This window comes from Abramis brama (assembly GCF_963993115.1).
Source record: "Abramis brama genome assembly, chromosome: 23".
Lineage (NCBI taxonomy): Eukaryota > Metazoa > Chordata > Actinopteri > Cypriniformes > Leuciscidae > Abramis > Abramis brama.
Genome location: NC_139985.1, coordinates 920,992 through 945,991, shown reverse-complemented (window position 1 = coordinate 945,991; position 25,000 = coordinate 920,992). Strand labels below are relative to the sequence as shown.

Genomic DNA, 25,000 nt, shown 5'->3' with positions numbered 1-25,000 from the left:
AGATTTAAATATTGGGGGGGTTATCTCCCCCCCAACCCCCCCCACAAACTACGCCCCTGGTCATAATAGTATGTTATATGACTCAGCATGTCATAATTTTGACTTTTTACGTCATAATTATGACAGTATGATTATTTGGATTTTTTAGAATCTCATAATTATGACTTAGTACAAAGTATTTTTTTTTTCATGATGTTTTTGTTCTGATGTGTCAGAAACGGGCTCCTGTGGTTGTTGTTTGACGTGTGTGTGTGTGTGTGTGTGTGCAGGCTCTGGCACAGTGTGGTCCCGGATCTCTGCAGTCGAGCGCATCACGGCGAGGACTGGAACTGCTTCTTCGGCTATAAGGTTCATCCAACACTGAAGAGTACGTGAGTCCACACTGCCCTCTAGTGCCTGAAACACACACACACACACACACCAGTGCAAAACCAGTGCTGTGTTTCAATATGCAAATGAGCCATCATCTAATTAAATATGCACTCATTTACATAAATTTCCAGCACAGAAATCTGAACATTGGATAAAGCCAGTTTCCAAATTCTTGATTTTGTGGACATATTACAGGTTTTTACTGAGGGGATTTTGGATTTCTCTTTTTACCACTATATAATTCAGAAAATACTGTCAATAGACAGAACAAAAATTAATTTTCACCTTCTGCTTGTAAAATGTCCTATAAATCAGGTGAATAATATATGATCAAACCTCCAGAATATTTTAGATATGGATAAAACTGTAAAGTTTGGTGTGTGTGAAGAGATTTTCCGACAGACACAGAGATCGAGTGCGATAGAAGAAACACTTCTGGATGTTTCTCTCAGTCTGAATGACATTATGAAACGCCAGACAGCCCAAAATCTCTAAATGACCAGTGATGAAAACACTACGGTTTTACTTGTAGTGTCGTTTTTGGCAATTTAAATAAAGCTGAAATAAAATCTAAATATTAGATGAAAAATTGACATTATAAATACTATAATCAAAATGTAATAATGTAATAATAAAAAATAATTCAAAATATCAATTAGTAAATGACTTAAAAATAGGCTGTTCCTATTTTTTTTTTTTAATAGGATGTTTATACCTCGAGATTCTGACTTTATAACACACAATTGGGAGATAAAAAGTCGCAATTATCTTTTAAAATGTCTCTCGCCCCGCTCTCTCTCTCTCTCTCTCTCTCTCTCTCTCTCTGCGTCTCTCGCCCCGCTCTCTCTCTCTCTCTCTCTCTCTCTGCGTCTGTGTCTCTCTCTCTGTGTCTGTGTCTCTCGCCCCGCTCTCTCTCTCTCTCTCTCTCTGTCTGTCTCTCGCCCCGCTCTCTCTCTCTCTCTCTCTCTCTCTGCGTCTGTCTCTCTCTCTGTGTCTGTGTCTCTCGCCCCGCTCTCTCTCTCTCTCTCTCTGTCTGTCTCTCGCCCCGCTCTCTCTCTCTCTCTCTCACTGTGCGTCTGTGTCTCTCGCCCCGCTCTCTCTCTCTCTGCATCTGTGTCTCTCGCTCTCTCTCTGTCTCTCGCCCCGCTCTCTCTCTGTCTGTCTCTCTCTCTCTGTGTCTCTCGCCCCGCTCTCTCTCTCTCTGCGTCTGTGTCTCTCGCCCCGCTCTCTCTCTCTCTGCATCTGTGTCTCTCGCTCTGTCTCTCGCCCCGCTCTCTCTCTCTGTGTCTCTCGCCCCGCTCTCTCTCTCTCTCTCTGCGTCTGTCTCTCGTCCCGCTCTCTCTCTCTCTCTCTCTCTCTCTGCGTCTGTGTCTCTCGTCCCGCTCTCTCTCTCTCTCTCTGTGTCTCTCGCCCCGCGCTCTCTCTCTCTCTCTCTGCGTCTGTGTCTCTCGTCCCGCTCTCTCTCTCTCTCTCTGCGTCTGTGTCTCTCGCCCCGCTCTCTCTCAGGCCCGGTGTTTGTGGTCCAGTGGCTGTTCGATGAAGCTCAGCTGATGGTTGATAATGTTCATCTGACGGGTCAGCCGGTCCAGGAGAACCAGTGGCGATACATCCAGAACCTGGGCAGCGAACTCAGAAACACACTCAAAAACCTCCCGTAAGGGTTCATCCTGTTTCTCCAACACTTTACAATAAGGTTCATTAATGTATTAACTAACATGAACTAACAATGAGCAATACATTTATCACTATATTTATTAATCTTTGTTAATGTTAGTTAATAAAAACACAGCTGTTCATTGTTTGTTCACAGTGCATTAACTAATGTTAACTAATACAACCTTTGATTTTAATAACGTATTAGTATTAATACTAAGTATTGTTCATTAGTTCATGTTAACTAACGAACCTTATTGTAAAGTGTTAGCGTTTCTCCTGTGTTTGAACCGTGTCACGCTGCTCTCTGATTGGCTCTTGATTGTTTGATTGACAGGGCCCTGTTTGCTCCAGCCTGTTTGTCCCATGAGATCATCACCAGGAAGTGAGTAACTATGCAGATCATAATGAACAATCATCATACGCTAACACTTTACGAACGTTAACTAATGAATCTTATTGTAAAGTGTTACTCATCATATTTACACACTGCACACCAACTCTTGTGTCTTCAGTTACTGGATGGACATCCATGTGAAAGGTACTTCGCTTCCCCGAGCGCTTCAGTGCTGGGACCGCAGCCTCCGTAACCACGGCAACGGGAGCATCACTCAGGCTCCGCCCAGGGGCTGTCCCGTGCACTTGATTGACAGCTGTCCGTGGCCCCACTGCAACCCCTCGTGTCCCAGGGTCAGAGAGCACCTGACGGGGCAGGAGATGAGCGTGGTCCAGTTCCTCACACACCTGGGCTTCGACGTGCAGCGCATGGCTCATCAGCAGGGCATGGAGCCCGACACACTCCTGGGCATGCTCAGTAACGGCACCTGACACGCGGACCGACCAATCGGAGAGCCTCGGAACATTCGAGGGCGGGTCCGGCCCTGTCTGAGTCCCTTGTGTCATGTAATGGTGTTTGTGATCAGTTAGCGTGTGCTTTACTATAGACGGAAAAATAAGCAGTGGCAGAAATGAAGTTCTCCACTAGGAGGCGATGTTTACCCCGAAATTGATTTCTTGGGGCATTTTGACCTTTATAAAGGCAGCTTTTCTAACCTTTTTAAATGTAAGGGGACGCATACAGTGTAGATTTATGGATACTGAAATATTGGGGAAAATTAAATTATACTTTAAATATGAAACATAACCCACCTGTAGGTTTCTTAATCAGTGAGTCATTGATTCGTTCACTCAACTGATTCATTCGAAGCGGCTGATTCATTCGGGAACGAACAAAGTAACTTTCTTTATGAACGAGTCATTGAATCACTGACTCAACCGATTCGATGAAAAAGGCAGGATCATTCAGGAACAACCCATTTTTAGGTAATTTATTAATTATATACCTTTGGATAAAGTATAAAATAGTGACGATCTTAAAAAGAGGACAAATGAGTGTAGATGCACTGATTCATATGAAGCCTTTTTCCACCACATAAAAAAATATAAAAACATGCTTTGGTAAATCATAGTTGTAACATACTGATAATTATGAGACAAAAGTCAAACAAAATTATGGCAAACTAAATCGAAATTATGACTTAAGAAGTTTAAATAATGAGATAAAGTCAAAATTATGACTTAAAAAGTTGAATTGCAATTGACAAGCCAATCATGACATAAAAAAACAAAATTATGGCATACTAAATCGAAATTATGACTTAAAAAGATGAAATTATGACATGTTGAAATTATGATATATTATGTAATAATCATAACAAAAAGAAGAAAAAAAATCGTATTTTCTCAGAATTATGATTTACCAGAGCATGATTTTTTTCTTATGCGGTGTAAATGGGCTTCAGTAATTTCTAAATTATGATCAGCTGTGATCCTGAACTGCAGAATCTGAAGGCTGTGTTCGGGACGGTGTGTGTGTGATAGAACCATAACCTCCAGAATCAGCCGATGGCGATGAACTCTTCCTCAGAGGACGATGATGATGATGATGATGATGATGATGATGATGAATGCTCAGAGTCTCTCGCTTCAGTTCTTCTTTAACAACTTCACAAACGAAAACTGGAAATCTGGACACCAAAATCAACAGAGACAGATGGACACACACACACACACACACACACACACACACACACACACACACGTTTCATATGAACATCTACACCTCTATAAACTAAAGCTGACTGGATGCATTTATTATCCAGAGAATCTCACAAAACCTGTCAAGAACATGTGCTTCAAATGTCAAAAAAGAAACTAATTGTTGTGCAAAAAACATCACAATAATAATAATAAAACACAATGGTCCTAAAAAATAAACTTTTAAGTATAAATAAAATATTACTTATATTTTTCTCTTTTAATTTGGGGTGAAATATGTTCTTGACGTGTTTCCTGACGTTCACCCTTTATATTGTGATTTGTAGAATATGTTCAAACAGAAGACAAACTTAAGCTACATTGTTATTTATTTTATGTAAAACTTATTTATGAGTGATTCTGAAAAAAGTATTTTGTGTTAAGTGTACATACCTGTTGAATGTTGCCGTTTCATTTGCATGATTTCATAAAAAATATTAACAGTTATTATTGTGGCCAAAATGTTTTGTTAATATCAACTTATAGTTATTTCTCTTAGATGTAGATTGATATCTATATATAAGAGAAATATTAATATACACACACACATATATAAATGTATATATATATATATATATATATAAACATGCATATATATATATACATATATTTATAAATAAATACACATACATTAATAAATAAATATACATACATTTTAAAATGTTTTGTTAATATCAACTTATAGTTATTTCTCTTAGATGTAGATTGATATCTATATATAAGAGAAATATTAATATACACACACACACATATATAAATGTATATATATATATATATATATATATATATATATATATATATATATATATATATAAAAACATGCATATATATATAAATACACATACACATACATTATATATATATATATATATATATATATACACACACTCACACACATAAAAATGTACTAGTTGTTTCAGACTTGCATAACAGAATCAAAACAATTAAGAAAGCAAAGTTTAATAATAATAAAAACAAATGTTTATTTAAAATATTTTCACTAATATCACAGTACATAAAACGTAAGGTCCAGTTTCCGAGAGCGGCAGGGAAGAGGAAGTGAATATTAATCCATGTTTCACAGTAAAAAGTGTCTCGATACTAAAGACGGCAGGAAACACCATCACCATATAAAGGGTCGTTTCCACAGATTCACTGGAAACCAGCAAACCCAGCAGTGTGAGCCTCTGACCATCAGCTTTACTGGCGTCTGCTCTTCATCCTCATCTTCATCACGGCGTGTGTGAGAGACGAGCGTTCGGTCAGTTCCTCCTTCATCACGAGTGTCAGGAGTAACTGGAGTCCTGAAAGCACACACACACCAGCTCTGAAACACTCATGAACAACACGAGAGCGAACACTGACGTCTTTCACTCGCTGTCATCACATTATAGATCATCAGCTTCTACATATTCTGCTTTTAGTTTCATATCGGTTGCATTTTTTGTCAGTTTGTCACATGCTTTAGTCATTCTGAATATTTTTTTTTACAGGTTTAATGTATTTAAGTTTTAGTTATTATTTGCAGCTGGTTGGTTATTATCTTGCTTGTTTGCTTACATTTAATTAATTTTTATTTATTTATTGCAACATTCCATGATGCGTTTCAAATATTCATTATGTATTAACTTTTTTTATTTATTTAATTAAAAATCCCTCCATACTTTAGAAGACACTATTTTACTTTATTTTATTTTACTTTATTTTATTTTTTACTTTAAATATATATATTTTTTATATTTCTTTTACTATATATATATATATATATATATATATATATATATATATATATATAGTATTTTAATTATTCATTATTATTTATATATATGCATTTAGCAGATGCTAAACAAAAAAAAACTTATTTCAGTGTGTCATGTTTAGTTTTACGATTTTCATCTTATTCCTTTTATATCATGATTTTATTATATTTAATTAATGTTAAATCCCCCCATATTTTAGAAGACACTATTTTAGTTTTTTATTTTTTTATTTTATTTTTACATATAGTTTTATATATATATATATATATATATATATATATATATATATATATATATATATATATATATATATATATATTTTTTTTTTTTTTTTTTTTAAATTATTATTATTATTTATATATTTATACATTTAGCAGATGCTTTTGTCCAAACTATATACAAAATCTAAACAAAAGCAGAAACAAACATAAAAAAAAAAGATAACTTATTTCAGTTTGCGATTTTAATCTATCATCATTTCATTTTATTTAATCTTATTTCTTAAAAAAAAAATGTTAGTTTTAGTTTTGGTAAAGGATAATAAACCGGGCAGATTCATCACACAGTATTTAGCACTGAATCACTTTCACTTTAACCAAGGATTCATTTCAGCACATGATTCTGACTCAAATCATTTCAGTGATTCAGTGATTCAGTACCTCGCTGGCTCCTCGTACGCCGCGCGGTGAGACGACACGCTTGCGCTCATGGATGTCCTGCAGTCGCGTGATCAGAAACTTCTTATCCCCGCCCTCCTGAATAAACAAGAACAGGAAGTGATGTCATGCTACGCCGCTGCATGCAGACGATTCAATCATTACATAATCATTTGATTCTTTTGTCTCACATTCTCAATCTGTTCCTGAAGGAGTTCGATGATCTTCCGCTGACCGTCGACCACCTGACTGTGGAAGTAAATCACTATCCTACACAAACACACAAAACAATGGAGATCACCAGAGATCACTTTAAAGGGCTGGTTGATTATGATTTGACTTTTCTAACTTTAGTTAGTGTGTAATGTTGCTGTTTGAGCATAAACAACATCTGCAAAGTTACAACTCAAAGTTCAAAGCAAAGGGAGAGATTTTCTTTTACAGAAATCGCTTTTTAAGAACTACAAATGAAATCCAAATTATACATAAGCTGTGACGTAGTTAATGTGGTTAATTTCTTTAATTTTTTTGGCTAGTAGAAGTTCTGAACTGACCGGTAACTTAAAGGGGTCGTCGGATGCCCATTTTCCACAAGTTGGTTCTTTAGGGTCTTCATGTAAAGTTTATAACATACTTTTGTTAAAAATTCCTCAATAGTTGTATAAAACAACACGCTTTTACTTCCTCAAGAACAGCTCTGTTCACAGCGACCCGTTTCAGTACACGTCTCTTTAAATGATAATGAGGTGCATGTCTCTTTAAATGATAATGAGGTGCATGTCTCTTTAAATTTTTTATTTTTTTATTTTTATTGCTCCATGGTAAAACACAAAACATTTCATTTTCTTCTTTAGATAATTTAAATTCCCATGTGCAAAAGGGAACAGAAAGAAGATAAAATCTTATAATATAAATAAAATCTTATAATATGATTAATATAAAATGATAATGAGCAACTGCTCAAGACACATAAAGTGATGCCTTGGTGGACAGTATCCAAATGGCTGAGGGCGGAAATATGCTAATACGGGCAATATGCTAATACGGGGAATATGCTAATACGGGACAGTCGCAGTCGTGGGCGGAGCATGAGCATTATGACATCATATTGCTCAGAAAATCCAAACGGCTTGATTTATTGAGAGTGTTTAGACTTTTTGAGGATTAAAAAAAAGGAGTGAATGGATTTTCTTCATTGTATGGTGGTTGTGTCATCATACTGCAACATTTATATGCAAAAAGTGAATTTTGCAACCGATGACCCCTTTAAAAATTTAGTAGCTAAATTGTCCGGTGAGTGAAAAAGTGGACTTGAAACGCAGACTCACAGGAAGATGGCGGCGCACAGGAACAGGAAGAGTGGGTTTTCCACCAGGTACGTGTGAGCCGAGGCCAGCCAGGACAGATTGGGATTGTCCGCCGCCAGCTTCTGGACCCACAGCTTCCCGGCCTGGAACATGGTCTTCAGACCGCGAAACGGGCCGCACCCGGCCGACGGCTTCATCCTGGGACAGAAGCAGCGTGTGTGAATACAGCACTATGGGTCTGGACGGAAAACTCCATTCATTTTAGTGCTGATGTATGAGCAAAAGTCCATATCATGGTGCTTTTCAAAATTAAACCGGTTTCACGGTATTTGTCAAGTCAAGCCTCCTTCATTTATACAGCGCTTTTAACAATATAGATTGTCACACACACACACTCTTCTACCATGATGAATCACCATGCAAATCAGTTTCCCCATGAGAAGCAGTATGCGATGGTGAACACACTCACGTCCACTTAGTGTAGGTCTCACACACTCACACACACACTTACGTCCACATGGTGTAGGTCACACACACGGAGGCGCCCAGGAACGACGGGAAGCACAGGAGTGTGATGAAGATGGTGGTCATCTGAGAGGCGCGCCACGGCTTCCCCGACGCCTGACAGTTCATCATCAGACTGACCTGCGACACACACACCACAATCACAGACGAATCCGAATCATTCTAGTGAATCAGTTTGCAAATGATTCATCCGATTCATTCTAGTGAATTGGTTCGAAAATGATTCCTTAGAATCATTCTTGAGAATCGATTAGCAAATGATTCCTCCAAATCATTCTAGTGAATTGGTTCGCAAATGATTCACCCAAATCATTCTAGTGAATCGGTTCACAAATGATTCCTCCAAATCATTCTAGTGAATCAATTCGCAAATTATTCACCCAAATCATTCTAGTGAATCAATTCGCAAATTATTCACCCAAATCATTCTAGTGAATTGGTTCGCAAATGATTCACCCAAATCATTCTAGTGAATCGGTTCACAAATGATTCCTCCAAATCATTCTAGTGAATCAATTCGCAAATTATTCACCCAAATCATTCTAGTGAATCAATTCGCAAATTATTCACCCAAATCATTCTAGTGAATTGGTTCGCAAATGAGTCATCCTATTCATTCTAGTGAATTGGCTGGCAAATGATTCCTCTGAGTCATTGTTAAAAAAATATTATTTTTAATATTTTAATAATATTATTACAAAAGTTATTTGTCTAAACAAACACAATGATGTTGATGATTGTGAGCAGACAAACAAACCTTCTTCATGTAGAAGAGAAACAGCAGTTTAATAATCTGAACCACAGGCAGGAGAGGAGAGAACAACACGCCCAACCTACACACACACACACAGGTGCTGTTATATCACATCACTGACCAACAATCACGTCACAGTCAGGTAATGATGGATGTTTACCAGGCCAGAGTTTGTCCATAGATGAGCTCCAGAACGTTCCTGGCGATATCAAACACGGGTTTCCTCTTCCTCTTCAGAGCTTTCTGAGAAAACAACCTGACGGAGAGAAACACAACAACAGAAATGATTTCAGTCCAAGTACATTTTTGAATTATTAGCAACAACGATCCTGAGCTCATACTGTATATCATCAGCTGCTCACCTCCACAGAAACTCTCCAAAGAAAGTGTCCAGCAACATGAAGATGAAGTCCATCAGGAGGAAACGGTACAGTTCCTGACCGACGAAACTCTCCCAGCACTGCAACAGCAAAACCACCATCACCATCAAAACCACCATCAAAACCACCATCACCATCAAAACCATCATCACCATCAAAACCATCATCAAAACCATCATCACCATCCAAACCATCATCACCATCAAAACCATCATCAAAACCATCATCACCACCATCAAAACCACATCTGAGCATCACCAGTGAACAGTGAAAATACCCTCTCACACAGTGTCGCATTCCCATTGTTGTTAATGCGACATACACTGGTATATTAAAAATTCATATTATAACAAAAATAAACTCCTGTATTCGGTATGAACTGGTATACCGGTTTTTCCTTTGAGTTTTCCGCGTACAGACGACATCACTGTCAAAACGATCCCCATTCACACGGATCCGCGAAAACGACTAAAAACGCTGTGTTCTGCTGCCAGGCCAGTAGATGGCGATGAAACACTAGAGACTGAACACGTAATGCGCATGTGCATGACATCATCGTCTTCAGAGATTCACGTTTTTGTTGTTTACACGGAGACCATTCTCAAAAACTTGCACTTTGAAACCCGTTTTCAAAACTTCAGGCACCAAAAACACCATTGTCGTGTAAATGAACGGTCAAAACGCATAAAAAGTTTAATGTTTTTAGTTGAAACCTCACCTGTAAGCCCAGCTTCTCGGGGTCTGATGCCACGCGACCCAGCCAATGATGACACAGCACTCCCAACACACTCACTTTCAACAACAGGTTCCTGCGACACACACCACACACGAGGAAATATAAGAAAAGCATTTAACAACACATGAAGTGAATCAGTGCAACAGAAGCTTCCTGCTGAAAGCCCTTTCAAATCTCCATGCAGAAACTGTTTTATATGATAACATGTAACAGACACACAGTAAGATTTGAGATTGTTAGTTTCCCTTTTTATAGAGTCTAAAGCTTTTATGTCATCGCATTGAAGAAACTTACTTGACTCCTCAATGCAAGTATTTTGAATACATAATCTCTAAATTAATACAGGAGAGGAAGGCACAGGGAAGGGAGGAGGGAGAAAGAAAGAAAGAAAGAAAGAAAGAAAGAAAGAAAAATGTCAGCTACTTCCTTCATGACCATATGTTGTTTGGTAAATAATTTAATTTAATTTAAAAAACGTTTAATAGAGAGTAGCCTTTATATCACTGCAATAAAGTCACTTTTAAAAATAAATCAATTAAATAAAAATAAGATTTAAAATGAAAAATTGTAATATTTTTAAAATTAAAATGTAAAAGATAAAAAGAATAATATGCAAAATAATAATAATTAACAATTTTTTTAAATACATTTCTGCCACTTCATGACCATGTTTGAAAGAATGTTTTAAAAAAAGAAAAGAAAAAAAGATTGATATTATTGCTAAACTGTGATTGATCTCAGAGCTGGCTGGTTTGGTTCATGGATCAGAATGTTTAACTTACGGATTTTTAAAAAAATAATTCCAAAAGAGAAAATGAAAGGGTAAATACAGTAGTCAACATTTGAAGTGGATCAAAAACCGTGGCCCAACCTCAGAAAACGCAACAGAAAAGGCTCAGAAAAGGCACAGAAAACGCTCAGAAAACGCAACAGAAAAGGCTCAGAAAACGCAACAGAAAACGCACAGAAAACGCGACAGAAAACGCAACAGAAAACGCAACAGAAAACGCTCAGAAAACGCAACAGAAAACGCTCAGAAAACGCAACAGAAAACGCAACAGAAAACGCAACAGGAAACGCTCAGAAAACGCAACAGAAAACGCAACAGGAAACGCTCAGAAAACGCAACAGAAAACGCTCAGAAAACGCAACAGAAAACGCTCAGAAAACGCAACAGAAAACGCAACAGAAAACGCACAGAAAACGCAACAGAAAACGCTCAGAAAACGCAACAGAAAACGCAACAGAAAACGCAACAGAAAACGCAACAGGAAACGCTCAGGAAACGCAACAGAAAACGCAACAGGAAACGCAACAGGAAACGCTCAGGAAACGCAACAGAAAACGCAACAGAAAACGCAACAGAAAACGCAACAGAAAACGCAACAGAAAACGCTCAGAAAACGCAACAGGAAACGCAACAGGAAACGCTCAGGAAATGCTCAGGAAACGCAACAGGAAACGCTCAGGAAACGCAACAGAAAACGCTCAGAAAACGCAACAGAAAACGCTCAGAAAACGCTCAGAAAACGCAACAGGAAACGCAACAGGAAACGCTCAGGAAACGCTCAGGAAATGCAACAGAAAACGCTCAGAAAACGCTCAGAAAACGCAACAGGAAACGCAACAGGAAACGCTCAGAAAACGCTCAGAAAACGCTCAGGAAACGCAACAGGAAACGCAACAGGAAACGCTCGATCCCCTCTCCGTCTGAGTCGTGAGTGTGGGACTAGAAGGAGGTTATGGTCACTTGATCTTAAGCTTCTGGAAGGGGTATAGGGAATGCTTTGGGAAGGTCCGAGTGAAAGTGTGTGTTGAAGTGTGTGTTGAGTTCTGCGGGAACTCTACCTGCTGATGGAGACGTAGTTGAGCACGCTGGGAGAATCGTACTCCTCCATCCAGGCCACGGCGTTGAAGAATCCCGGCAGGATCAGATTAATGCAGGACACGAGAACGGGAACGGCCAGCAGACTCGCCTCCTTCAGCATCACATGGTCAGACGAGCTCGCTCGAGTGCGAGATTCAACGTCTCTCTGCAATTACAAACATCTCAGCTTGAGCTGGTGTCTCCGCTCGTGCACATGCATGCAGATGTCCATCATTTTAGTAATCGAGTATTCCATCGATTTATCAAGTAATCGGATAAAAATGTGTGGTAATAAAAATAGATCCAAGTGAACAACAGCCTTTAAAATGACTTAAAATACAACACATATAATAACAAGCAATAAAAATTGGTTCAAATATCATATGGGTTTTATTGAACACTGTTAAAATACACCACATAAAATAAATGATATAAACTAATATAAACATAACTTATGTAGATAATGTATTATAACAAAAGCCTGCAGAGGGCGCCAACGGCCTGGTGTTAGTTGTTGTTACACTACATGATCAAATCCTCGATTTATATTGGCCAAACAACATTTAATTCAAATGTCCACTTAATCTTTAATATTTGGTCACTTCTGTACGATAGAAATGCAACAGCCGCTGTCATTTCTTGAAAAAGAAACATGCAAAACTCAGAGCGAGGCTTTAAATTAATGAAAAGTGCATGTGTGTGTGTATCTGGTACCTTGTGCATGTGTGTGTGTATCCTGTACCTTGTGCATGTGTGTGTGTATCTGGTACCTTGTGCATGTGTGTGTGTGTATCTGGTACCTTGTGCATGTGTGTGTGTATCTGGTACCTTGTGCATGTGTGTGTGTATCCTGTACCTTGTGCATGTGTGTGTGTATCTGGTACCTTGTGCATGTGTGTGTGTATCTGGTACCTTGTGCATGTGTGTGTGTATCTGGTACCTTGTGCATGTGTGTGTGTATCCTGTACCTTGTGCATGTGTGTGTGTATCTGGTACCTTGTGCATGTGTGTGTGTATCTGGTACCTTGTGCATGTGTGTGTGTATCTGGTACCTTGTGCATGTGTGTGTGTATCTGGTACCTTGTGCATGTGTGTGTGTATCTGGTACCTTGTGCATGTGTGTGTGTATCCTGTACCTTGTGCATGTGTTCAGAGAAGTAGAAGACGGCCAGAACACACGCTAGCGTGCTTCCCAAACACATGAGCCACGCCAGCATGTGGATGAAGACCCGGAACACACGCTGGAGAGCGGAGAACTTCAGCTCCTCACGGTTGACTTCTGCCACCAGCTCCTACACACACACACACACAGATAAGTCAAGTCCTCTTCATCTATACAGCGCTTTAACAATATCCACTGTTTCACAGCAGCTTTACAGTGATAACAGGAGATTACAGTAACAGAGATTGTTTAGGCTTTACAGCAGATCTAGAATAAAGTTATTGTCCAGATAAAGTTAGTTTTGATTGATTCACTTCCGTTGCAAAGATAATTAGTAATTAACTTTTTTTTTTCTCTGCACAAGCTTTAAAATCGCAAACCTGTGTAAACACTGACGTTGTGCACATGCGTATCACGTGTTTAGTCTATAGATATGCGCGTTTGAATATGCATGTGCACAGGCGTGTGTCTCTCTTTACAAATTTACCTCAACAAATTACTTGTCTGCCCTTAAAAATGTATTATTATTATTCAAATATTTTTATTGGGTTTTGAATTGTAAACACTTATAAAACAATGAACAAGTCCCCATACAGCAACCCCAACATACACAATAATAAATGACAATAAACAAAAATAAAATAGAAATAAAAAAATAAATAAAAGTAAATAAAAAGATAAACTGACACATTACAGAGTTACAGAGCCTGTGAATCAATTATGTCCCAGTGTTTCCAGCAGGAAATTGTAAGTTAAAAAATCCAGAAATGGCTGCCAGACCGTATAAAATCTCTGGGTTGAACCCCTGATCGTGTGTTTCAGCTTCTCAAGTTTCAAGTGTGCCATTACATCCTAAACCCAGTGCCTGTGTGTGGGAGGCATATCTGACTTCCAATTGCGCAAAATAAGCCGTCTGGCCAATAGAGATGAAAACGCAATGGCGTCTGATTATGCACCAGATATCGCCATCCCAGCAGGGGTCACACCAAATATTGCAGGGCTTATCTCTCTGTCACAAATGTAAGAAAAAGTGTCAAAAACTAAAGACCAAAACTGTATTAACTTTGGGCAAGCCCAGAACATATGATAGAGGGTAGCCGGAGCCTGACGGAGCCAATGTTTTCCACCTTAGAAACATTGCTAAGCTACGTAACATGCTATCAGTTTCTGATGCAGAAAAGTTAGTTCATGCATTCATGACCTCGAGACTAGATTACTGTAATGCTTTATTAGCTGGTTGTCCTGCATCCTCAATAAACAAGCTACAGTTAGTCCAAAATGCCGCCGCTAGAGTTCTTACTAGATCAAGAAAATATGATCATATAACACCGATTTTATCATCACTACATTGGTTACCTATAAAGTTCCGTATCAATTACAAGGTATTGCTAATGACTTATAAAGCCCTAAACGGTTTAGCTCCAGTCTATTTAACGGATCTTCTATCGCCCTATAATCCATCGCGCTCTTTAAGATCACTAAATTTGAGGCTTTTGGTCATACCTAGGATATCCAGATCCACCAAAGGAGGGAGAGCATTTTCACATTTAGCTCCAAAACTCTGGAATAGCCTTCCTGATACTGTTCGTTGCTCGGACTCGCTCTCCCAGTTTAAAACTAGATTAAAGACGCATCTCTTCAGCCAGGCATTCATATAATACTTTTAATCTTACAGTTAAATCCAACCTCTAGTTCATAAACGCCAGAGGAGAACTGGCCCCCGACTGAGCCTGGGTTCTCCCAAGGTTTTTTTTTCTCCATTAGGTCACCTGATGGAGTTTTTCGGTTCCTTGCCACTGTTGCCTTTGGCTTGCTCAGTTGGGGATATTTGTGATATTTAATTTAATTTAGTTTAATCAATCAACAATACTATTGATCAGCATTACCAAACGTGGACGTTTTCCACTAGAAACAAGCATTGATGTATTATTTTAATTTAATACTGTGAAGCTGCTTTGATACAATCTGTATTGTGAAAAGCGCTATATAAATAAACTTGACGGCATCGGGAGCAAGTCGGGTCGACACCTGGATATATCCTGGCAAGCTTACTCCTAGATAGATGAAGCCTGTGGAGCACCTTAAACTGAAGCAAACCATGTCTGATACAAATCGAAGTTGAATGTATTCTCTTAATTGCACTTTGCCAGGAGACGTCCGACAATCCAAATCCTAGTTCCCCCTCCCATCCTGCCCTAATATGACTAAGTGACGGCAAGGCGATCACCTGAATATCCTCATATAATCTGCTCACTCCTCTCTGATTTAGATCCCCCTCCAACCACTCCTCTATCCAGTTATTTGACGAGAGTAACGGAAAGGAAGGGAAATGTTTCCGAACAAAGACACGCACCTGCTGATATCTGAAATAATGCGAACTGGGGATATTATACTCATCTACCAGCTGCTCAAATGACATGAACACACCATCCTTAAAGAGATCCTTCACCCGTTTCAGACCATTCCTGAACCATGACTTAAATGCTGTATCCATGAGTGAGGGTGGAAAGAGTGCGTTGGCCGAGACTGGGAGAGAGGACATAGCCTGTCTATGTTTGAAGTGGGTCCTGAATTGGGACCATATTCGAAGTGAGCCACTCACAATAAGATTATTTGTAAGGCGCTGCTTACTGAGTGGCAATGGCAGAAGTGGGCTCAGTGGACAGCCCTGTCTTGTCCCCCTACCTATAGGAAAATAGTTGGAGATTATTTTACTAGTACGGACGGAGGCCTGCGGGGTAGCATACAGGATCCTTATCCACGAACAAAAAGCCGGTCCAAAACCAAACCTCCCCAGAGTTGCAAAAAGATACTCATACTCAATCCGGTCAAATGCTTTGTGAGCTTCGAGAGAGAGCAAAACCTCTGCTGTTTCCGGGGAGTAAAGAATATTAAAAAGCCTTCATATGTTGCCAAAAAGCTGCCGCCCAGCAATAAAACCAGTCTGATCTGGATGTATCACTGTAAGCATAACAGACTCCAATCTACTAGCCAGAACCTTGGTCGAGATTTTGTAATCGCAGCAGAGTAGACTCACCGGCCGAAATGACTTGAGGAAATGAGGGTCCTTTCCTTTCTTAAGAAGGACTGAGATAGTGGCCTGGGTCATTGTGGGAGGGAGAGTCTTGCGCTCCAATGCCTCGGTATATACATTTTTTAAAAGAGGGGTTAGTTTAAATGAGAATTTTTAAAAAAATTCAATAGGGAAGCCATCCGGCCCCGGAGCTTTACCGCTCTTCATTTTTTTAATTGCCCGATCAATTTCGGCTGCTGAAATGTTACTATCAAGATCTGCCCTGTCTTGTCGGCCTACGGTTGGAATCTCGAGACCATGGAAAAACTGAGCTAACTCAGAGCTATCGCAATTTTCAGTGGCATAGAGGTCTTCATAACATTTTCTGAATTGTTTATTTATGCTTTTTTGATCTGTGGTTATCCCTTCTGGAGTGTTAATCTCTGCTATAAATCCAGCCTCTGCGGATTGCCTTAGCTGATGGCTTAGTAGTTTGCTGGCTCGTTCCCCATGCTCGTAAAATTCTTGACAAGATTTAAGATAAAGCTCCTCAGCTACTCCAGATGAGAGAGTATCGAATTCTGTTTGCCCTTAAAAATGTATAATACAGAATTATCTATCGCTTAATAATAAATCGCTAGATAACAGAGCTGAAGTGTGCCATACGTGTGTGTGTGTGTGTGTGTATGTGGTGTGTATGTGTGTGTGTGTGTGTGTGTGTATGTGGTGTGTGTGTGTATGTGTATGTATATGTGTATGTGTATGTGTGTGTGTGTGTGTATATGTGTATGTGTGTGTGTGTGTGTGTGTGTGTGTGTGTGTGTTCTGACCTTGAGCTGTGTGCCGATGTTCGCTCGCTGGAGTCTGACGGAGCTTTTCTTGCTGACTTTAAAGTCCCACGAGCTGAACACCTTTATGGCCAACAGGCCTTTAGATTTATCGATGCGGAAACTCTGACCGAAGGACTTGGACATGCTGGAAAACAGACGCACGGAGAATCAGTGTGGGCGAACTCAGAGACAATTACTGTATTACTGCAAACACTGTATTACGGTAAACACTGTTACTGTAAACACTGTATTACTAAAAACACTATTACTGTAAACACTGTTACTGTAAACACTGTATTACTGTAAACACTGTATTACTGTAAACACTGTATTACTGCAAACACTGTATTACTGTAAACACTGTATTACTGTAAACACTGTATTACTGCAAACACTGTATTACTGCAAACACTGTATTACTGTAAACACTGTATTACTGTAAACACTGTATTATTGCAAACACTGTATTGCTGTAAACACTGTATTGCTGTAAACACTGTATTGCTGCAAACACTATTACTGCAAACACTGTATTACTGTAAACACTGTATTATTGCAAACACTGTATTACTGTAAACACTGTATTACTGCAAACACTGTATTACTGTAAACACTGTATTACTGCAAACACTGTATTACTGCAAACACTGTATTACTGTAAACACTGTATTATTGCAAACACTGTATTACTGTAAACACTGTATTACTGCAAACACTGTATTACTGTAAACACTGTATTATTGCAAACACTGTATTACTGCAAACACTGTATTACTGTAAACACTATTACTGTAAACACTGTATTACTGTAAACACTATTACTGTAAACACTGTATTACTGTAAACACTATTACTGTAAACACTGTATTACTGTAAACACTATTACTGTAAACACTGTATTACTGCAAACACTGTATTACTGTAAACACTGTATTACTGCAAACACTATTACTGTAAACACTATTACTGTAAACACTGTATTACTGTAAACACTATTACTGTAAACACCGTATTACTGTAAACACCGTTACTGTAAACACCGTGTTACTGTAAACACTGTATTACTGCAAACACTGTATTACTGTAAACACTGTATTACTGTAAACACTATTACTGTAGACACTGTATTACTGTAAACACTGTATTACTGTAAACACTATTACAGTAAACACTATTACTGTAAACACTGTATTGCTGTAAACACTGTATTGCTGTAAACACTGTATTGCTGTAAACACTGTATTACTGTAAACACAATCTGATTTTGTTGTCATTCAGGAATGTAAAAACATTTGCATTTACATACACTACAGCCAAAATATTTTTTTTAATGTTTTTAACAAAAGAAGTCTCTTCTGCTTGCTAAGGATGAATTTATTTAATCAAATTTACAGTAAAAAAGTGTAATATTATTCCAGTGTAAATCAGCTGTTTTGATGTAATGAATTTTCAGTAATGATGCTGAAAATTCATCTTTGATCACAGGAATAAATTACACTTTACTATATATTCACATAAAAACACTTATTTTAAACTGCAATAATATTTCACTTTTTTTTTACTGTATTTTTGATTAAATAAATTCATCCTTAGTGAACATTAAATCATAATTATTTCAAACTTATGGCCGTTAGTGTATATTTACATTGCGTTAATGCATTTGACACACATTCTACTGTACAGTTCATGCATTTCCTGTTTTAAGTTTAACTTAAAAGTCTTTTTTATGGAATATTGCAGTGTTTATTGTAAATGATTTATAGGTGCACATCATCATTATAGTTTTAATAATCTTGAATCAGAATAAGTTCCTCTTGCAGATCTCTTCTCTGATGACGAGGGCGGGGCTATAACCTGTCACTCACATGAGATCAGCCAATAGCAAACCACAGCCATCCAACCAGCCAATCAACTCCCCACAGACACAATCAAGCCCCGCCCACATTTGTTCTTGTTCCAGAAGCGGTCTTGATATACGGCACAATAGAGAAGAAAAGACCAGCGCAACTTCCCTTTCATGCCGACTTGTTCTCCTGAATTGAAATGTAAACGTGATGTTGTCAGGAGAGACTCACGTGTAGACGAGGATGATGCAGGTGATGAAGAACGCAGCGCCGATGGTGAAGAAGTAAACCAGAGGCATGTTATAGGACAGTCCACACGACGTCCCGTTGATAGACTGATAGTTAGAGCAACTGTGTTTCGGTTGTAGTGTTTGATGACTGTAGTATCCGTAATACAGCAGAGAGTCTGAGAAATAACCCTGACACACACACACACACACACACACACAGAGATCATGAAGCATCGCACTTTACAGCAATAAAGGCATTAAGGCACTTTTAGGCAAATTGCCTTCATATATTTCAAATTTCAAATTATACAAATATTTATTGTACTAGAACTCTATCATACATTCTGGAATAATCTGCGAAATGTACTTAAACGATTGGCTGAACTGCACTGTGGCCTTTATCAAAGACGTCAAGTTATGACATTTTGAATCGAGAATACTCAGATGAGACCAAAATAAAATACAAAAACAAATAGGGTCAATTTTGATTTCATGCAAACTTTTCATGACCTGGTTTATAAATCAATCTGAACTGTGGTCAATTCGAATTACTATTTTAATTATTTATTTATTTTAAGTTATTATAAGCTATATTTCAGCCATTTTGATGTCAGAGCATTTGTGGAAACTGTGATTCACAACCATTGAACAGTTTGGGATATATATATATATATAATACTTTTATTTATCAAGGATGCATTGAATTAATCAAAGAACTTTATTTATAATGTTACAAAAGATTATATTTCAAATAAATGCAGCACTTTTGAACTTTCTATTCATCAAAGAATCCTGAAAAATAAAATGTGTCACGGTTTTCATAAATGTTTCTTGAGCATCAAATCATCATATTAGAGTGATTTCTGAAGGATCATGTGACACTGAAGACTGGAGTAATGATGCTGAAAATTCAGCTTTGATCACAGGAATAAATTACATTTTACTATATATTCACATAGAGAACAGATGATTTACACTGTAATAATATTTCACAATTTTTACAGTATTTTTGATGAAATAAATGCAGCTTTAGTGAGCAGAAGAGACTCTTGAGACTCAATCCAATCTTTTGACCTTTAATATTTGCTCCACATTGCATAACGAAGTTAAAGTTTCACATTTGTAAATATCAAAGAGTGCATAAGAGTGTGTGTGTTTCTGAACTCACGGAGCCCGTCAGCACCTCCAGCCCCCACAAGCTCGTGACGCTGGTGTTCCGGCCCGGATCCGGAGCCACAACGGCCTGAGGAACCACCAGAAACAAACCCGTGACCAGGAACAGGAAGACGTTGAAGAACAGGAGCGTTCGGAGGAAGACAAAATACGACAGAACGCCCGTCCCGAAGTGACCGCCGACACACTTCAGAGCCGTTTGCCACAACTGGAGCGAGGACAGGAACGACAGCCAGCCGTACCAGCCGTGTCTCACCGCCTGACAGACAACACACAGCTTATTATAGCGCCACCTAGAGGCCCGTTCACATATCATTCATTTTCACACAATGCACGAAATATTAGACACTGAAAATTGATTGGCGGCCATGTTTTTTGAAGTATCCGCGTCAAGTTAGAGAATATGTTAGAATGCCCAACAAAGAAGATGCATACCAATTTTCAGCTTCATGGATCATACAGTTGCGAAGTTATAGGCCTGGTTTCACAGACAGGGTTTAGATTAAGCTCGGATTAGGCCTTCGTTCAATTAGGACATTTAAGTCTCTTGGTAACACTTTATTTTACAGTGTCCTTGTTACATATGTTACATGTACTTACCATAGTAATAACAGTAAATTATGCATAATTACATGCAACTAACCCTAATCCTACCCTAACCCTATAGTAAGTGCATGTAGTTGCTTAATATTACTCAGTACCAAATATATAATTACACTATAACAATGACACCTTAAAATAAAGTGTAACCGGGTTTTTTTTGTAGCGCCCCCTATTGGCGGAATATTACGAAATTTGGTGCATGTCCTCAGAATGTCCTGTTGTCTTTGTGTGTCAAGTTTCGTTAAGTTTGGACATTGCGTTCAGCAGATATAGGCCAATTTGTAAAAATGGGTGTTGCCTCACCATTTAATTAACTTCTAAATATGGTTTTCAACACTGATAATAATCATAAATGTTTATGACATCATATTAGAATGTTTATGACATCATATTAGAGTGATTTCTGAAGGATCATGTGACACTGAAGACTGGAGTAATGATGCTGAAAATTCAGCTTTGATCACAGGAATAAATTACATTTTACTATATATTCACATAGAAAACAGATGATTTACACTGGAATAATATTTCACTGTTTTACTGTATTTTTGATCAAATATATGCAGCCCTGATGAGCAGAAGAGACTCTTTTAGAAATATTAAAAAAATCGTAATTATTCTCGTACAAATGGGTGTTGCCGCACCAATTAATTAACTTATATCTTTGCAATGCTTTGACGAATCAGAGTTATTTTGATAGCCCTAAGGTTTCCAAAGTTAGGATCCAAAATGCAAATGACATTATAGCGCCACCTAGTGTCAGACGGATGTGTGTGTGTTACAGTCTCTGATGCACATTCACTTTCAGGACAGAAAAATAAGTAGAAGAAAATCAGAACAAACAACATTCGGTTCTTGGATCCTTAAGAAAGTCAAAAAATTACACAATCTCTAAATTTATGCTGATGCTATTATTTTGCATATTTAGTTGTAATATTCATCTTTAGTTTATCCTTCTTAATGATATGATTAAATAGAGTTACTTCCTTCATTGATTAGTTTGGTTTAATTTAAACTATTTTTTTATGTTTTATACATTATATATTGAAATGAACTTATTTTGCACAATATCTCACTGTAATGCAAATGTTCAGGTGTGTGTGTGTGTGTGTGTGTGCGTGTGTGTGTCGTGCCAATAAAGCAACACTGAAACTGAACGTATATTATTAGCTTCAGTACTAGAGTTCATCTGTTTCCTCATGTCTGAAACAGAGAAGTAAGAATAAAGCCTTCAAAACAAACATGGTCACACTTTGACACACTTTCACTACACGCCTGTGCTGCACACACACACACACACACACACACACACACACAAACACACACGCCTGTGCTGCACACACACACACACACACACACACAAACACACACACACACACGCCTGTGCTGCACACACAAACACACACACACACACACACACACACACACACACACACACTCGTGCTGCACACACACACACACACACACACACACACACACTGACTCCTGTGCTGCAAGAGCATACAACTGCTGGCACACCCTGATCTACACATACACACTTCCTCTCTCTCTCACATACACAGACACACACTCCCCCTTTCTCTCTCTCTCACACACACACACACACACAATCCTTTTCTTTCTCTCTCACACTCACACACCCTCTTTCTCTCTCTCTCACACACACATGTCAAATAATAACCATTCAAGCATGAAAAACACAAAACAACATCAAGACTTTGTACAAGGGCATGATAAGTCCTCTTTAAAAATGTCTTGCATGCGGTTTCACATAAAAACAATTTTTTTATAAAATAATTTTTTAAACAGTAATATGCAAATTTGTTGTCATCTACATACTTTTTGATTCCAATTTTGTGTAAAATCTGCTAAAAACGACGGTTAAAATCACATCTGGTTCATTCATCGCACTGGAAATGGTAGAACAAGTGGATCCAAATGAAACAAAGTCATATAGTTCAGCAATACGCCATTCTGATCATACCCACAAACCCCTGTCATGATGCGTGATGATGTCACGAGTGTGTTATGACTCACGATGATGATGTAATACTTGAGCTGACTGCAGCAGGGAATCAGATTCTGAGACAGAGAGTGTTCGGCTTTATTCAACACCAACATCCTGAAACACACACAATATCAGAAGAGAAACAAGATTTTAGGAAACAGAAATGTTTCAAACATGAATGAGTTTTTGCAATCTAATAAATTAACTGTGTACCAAGCGAAACAATACTGGTTTTAAAACATATTTTAATGTTTTTAGCAACATTTATCTGATTCACTAACCGATTCATTAAGTGATTCATTCATTAAGTGAGTCTTTTGAATCGTTTCATTAAACAGAACCAGCTCATAGGAGACAGTGTGTGTCCATTTATTGTCTTTTCATTATTTTGTATATTACACACGAATCGCTTTGGATAAAAGCATCTGTGAAATACATAAAAGTGTAAGTTTGTGTTGCATTACATTCTATTGAGATTAAAGACTCTCGATTCAATATTTATTTTGCTGTAGTGCTTCGAGACCTAAAGAACACTGTGTGTGTGTGTGTGTGTGTGTGTGATTTACCTGAGCTCTTTCTTCTCTGAGAGACTCAGCGGCATCGCTCTCAACATTCGCACACGATCATTCGCCGACAGATTCTGCAGATTATTCACTAAACGCTCCCTCTTATTGTCTACACACACACACACACACACACAGAGAGAGAGTCAGAGAACAAGATGAGCATGACATAGAAAAGATCATACAATACTGGTCAAAAGGAATAATTAATTTGGAATAATTAAGATTTTTAATGTTTCTGAAAGAGTCTCTTCTGCTCATCAATGCTGTGTTTATTTGATCAAAAATACAGTAAAAACAGTGAAATATTATTCCAGTGTAAATCATCTGTTCTCTATGTGAATATACAGTAAAGTGTAATTTATTCCTGTGATCAAAGCTGAATTTTCAGCATCATTACTCCAGTCTTCAGTGTCACATGATCCTTCAGAAATCACTCTAATATGATGATTTGATGCTCAAGAAACATTTATGATTTTTAATATTGATAATATTTCTGCTGTATGTTTGATCAAATAAACTCGGCCTTGAGCAGAAGAGACTCTTTCAGAATCGTGATTATTGCGCGCTGGACTGTGATTCGCTGTGGGCTCGCGTGTGCTCACCGTCCTCCTCGTGCTCGTAGGGGTCGGTCTCCACGCGGTGTCCGCGGATGCTGGGTCTGGCGGAGCGAGGGAAGTGCTGGATCGAGGGCCGGCTCTGTCTGCGTCTGCGCAGCTGGAGGGTCCGGTTATAATACTGAGAGATGATCGCGCCTCGACTGCGGCCTGCACACACACACACACACACACACACACACACATACACACACACACACAGAGACACACACAGGTTTATTTTGATATACTTGTGACAAACTGTATATTCTGTCCCCCTACACTAACCCTACCCATCACACACACACTCACTAACAAAACCCCTAAACCTACCCATCACACACACACACACACACACACACACACACACTCACTAACAAAACCCCTAAACCTACCCATCACACACACACACACACTAACAAAACCCCTAAATCTACCCATCACACACACACACGCACACACACACGCGCACACTCACCGATGGTGCGGCTGGGCATGGAGGACAGGACTTTGAGTGTGTCAGATGACCAGCGTCCTCCAATCAAACACTCCGTATGCTGAGGCTCCTCACTGTCAACCCGAAGGTACACTGGACTCTCCAGATCCATGACATCATCTGAGACACACACACAAACACAAACACACACACACACACACACACACACACACACACACAAACAGAGAGAGAGACACACACACACAACCAAAGCATTAAAGAGTAAAATCCATTGTAGTCTTGAGTTTCTTCCTGGAACAAACACGTCACAATATTCCTTATTATAATAATTAATGCGCAGAATAAAGGGGCGGGGTGATCTGACCTCTGCTCTCCTCCTCCAGCTCCAGTGAGGTCATCTCTATGACATCATGA

General features: G+C 38.5%; 2 protein-coding genes across 3 annotated transcripts in view; one reads left to right on the top strand and one right to left on the bottom strand.

Annotated features, from left to right (window-relative positions):
* Positions 1–4,125, top strand: part of notum1b (notum, palmitoleoyl-protein carboxylesterase b) — a 12,214-nt gene extending 8,089 nt beyond the window's left edge. Inside the window, exons 8-11 of the mRNA XM_084101768.1 lie at positions 270–367; positions 1,879–2,026; positions 2,363–2,410; positions 2,541–4,125. Coding sequence (XP_083957894.1) covers positions 270–367; positions 1,879–2,026; positions 2,363–2,410; positions 2,541–2,853 — 607 coding nt within the window. The 3' untranslated portion in view covers positions 2,854–4,125. The remainder of the gene's footprint in view (positions 1–269; positions 368–1,878; positions 2,027–2,362; positions 2,411–2,540) is intronic.
* Positions 4,126–5,080: 955 nt separating this feature from the next.
* Positions 5,081–25,000, bottom strand: part of tmc6b (transmembrane channel-like 6b) — a 25,494-nt gene continuing 5,574 nt past the window's right edge. For both annotated transcript variants that reach the window (XM_084101744.1, XM_084101745.1), the window contains exons 3-21: positions 24,951–25,000; positions 24,608–24,745; positions 24,139–24,300; positions 23,537–23,645; positions 23,000–23,084; positions 20,355–20,618; positions 19,188–19,375; positions 17,113–17,257; positions 13,244–13,399; positions 12,089–12,273; positions 10,223–10,313; positions 9,487–9,584; positions 9,285–9,380; positions 9,128–9,203; positions 8,357–8,490; positions 7,867–8,043; positions 6,730–6,808; positions 6,542–6,637; positions 5,081–5,426 (exon numbers count right to left, since the gene is read on the bottom strand). The exon at positions 24,951–25,000 is cut by the window's right edge and continues 72 nt beyond it. In XM_084101744.1, the coding sequence (XP_083957870.1) occupies positions 5,409–5,426; positions 6,542–6,637; positions 6,730–6,808; positions 7,867–8,043; positions 8,357–8,490; positions 9,128–9,203; positions 9,285–9,380; positions 9,487–9,584; positions 10,223–10,313; positions 12,089–12,273; positions 13,244–13,399; positions 17,113–17,257; positions 19,188–19,375; positions 20,355–20,618; positions 23,000–23,084; positions 23,537–23,645; positions 24,139–24,300; positions 24,608–24,745; positions 24,951–25,000 (2,347 nt within the window). In that variant the 3' untranslated portion in view covers positions 5,081–5,408. The remainder of the gene's footprint in view (positions 5,427–6,541; positions 6,638–6,729; positions 6,809–7,866; positions 8,044–8,356; positions 8,491–9,127; positions 9,204–9,284; positions 9,381–9,486; positions 9,585–10,222; positions 10,314–12,088; positions 12,274–13,243; positions 13,400–17,112; positions 17,258–19,187; positions 19,376–20,354; positions 20,619–22,999; positions 23,085–23,536; positions 23,646–24,138; positions 24,301–24,607; positions 24,746–24,950) is intronic.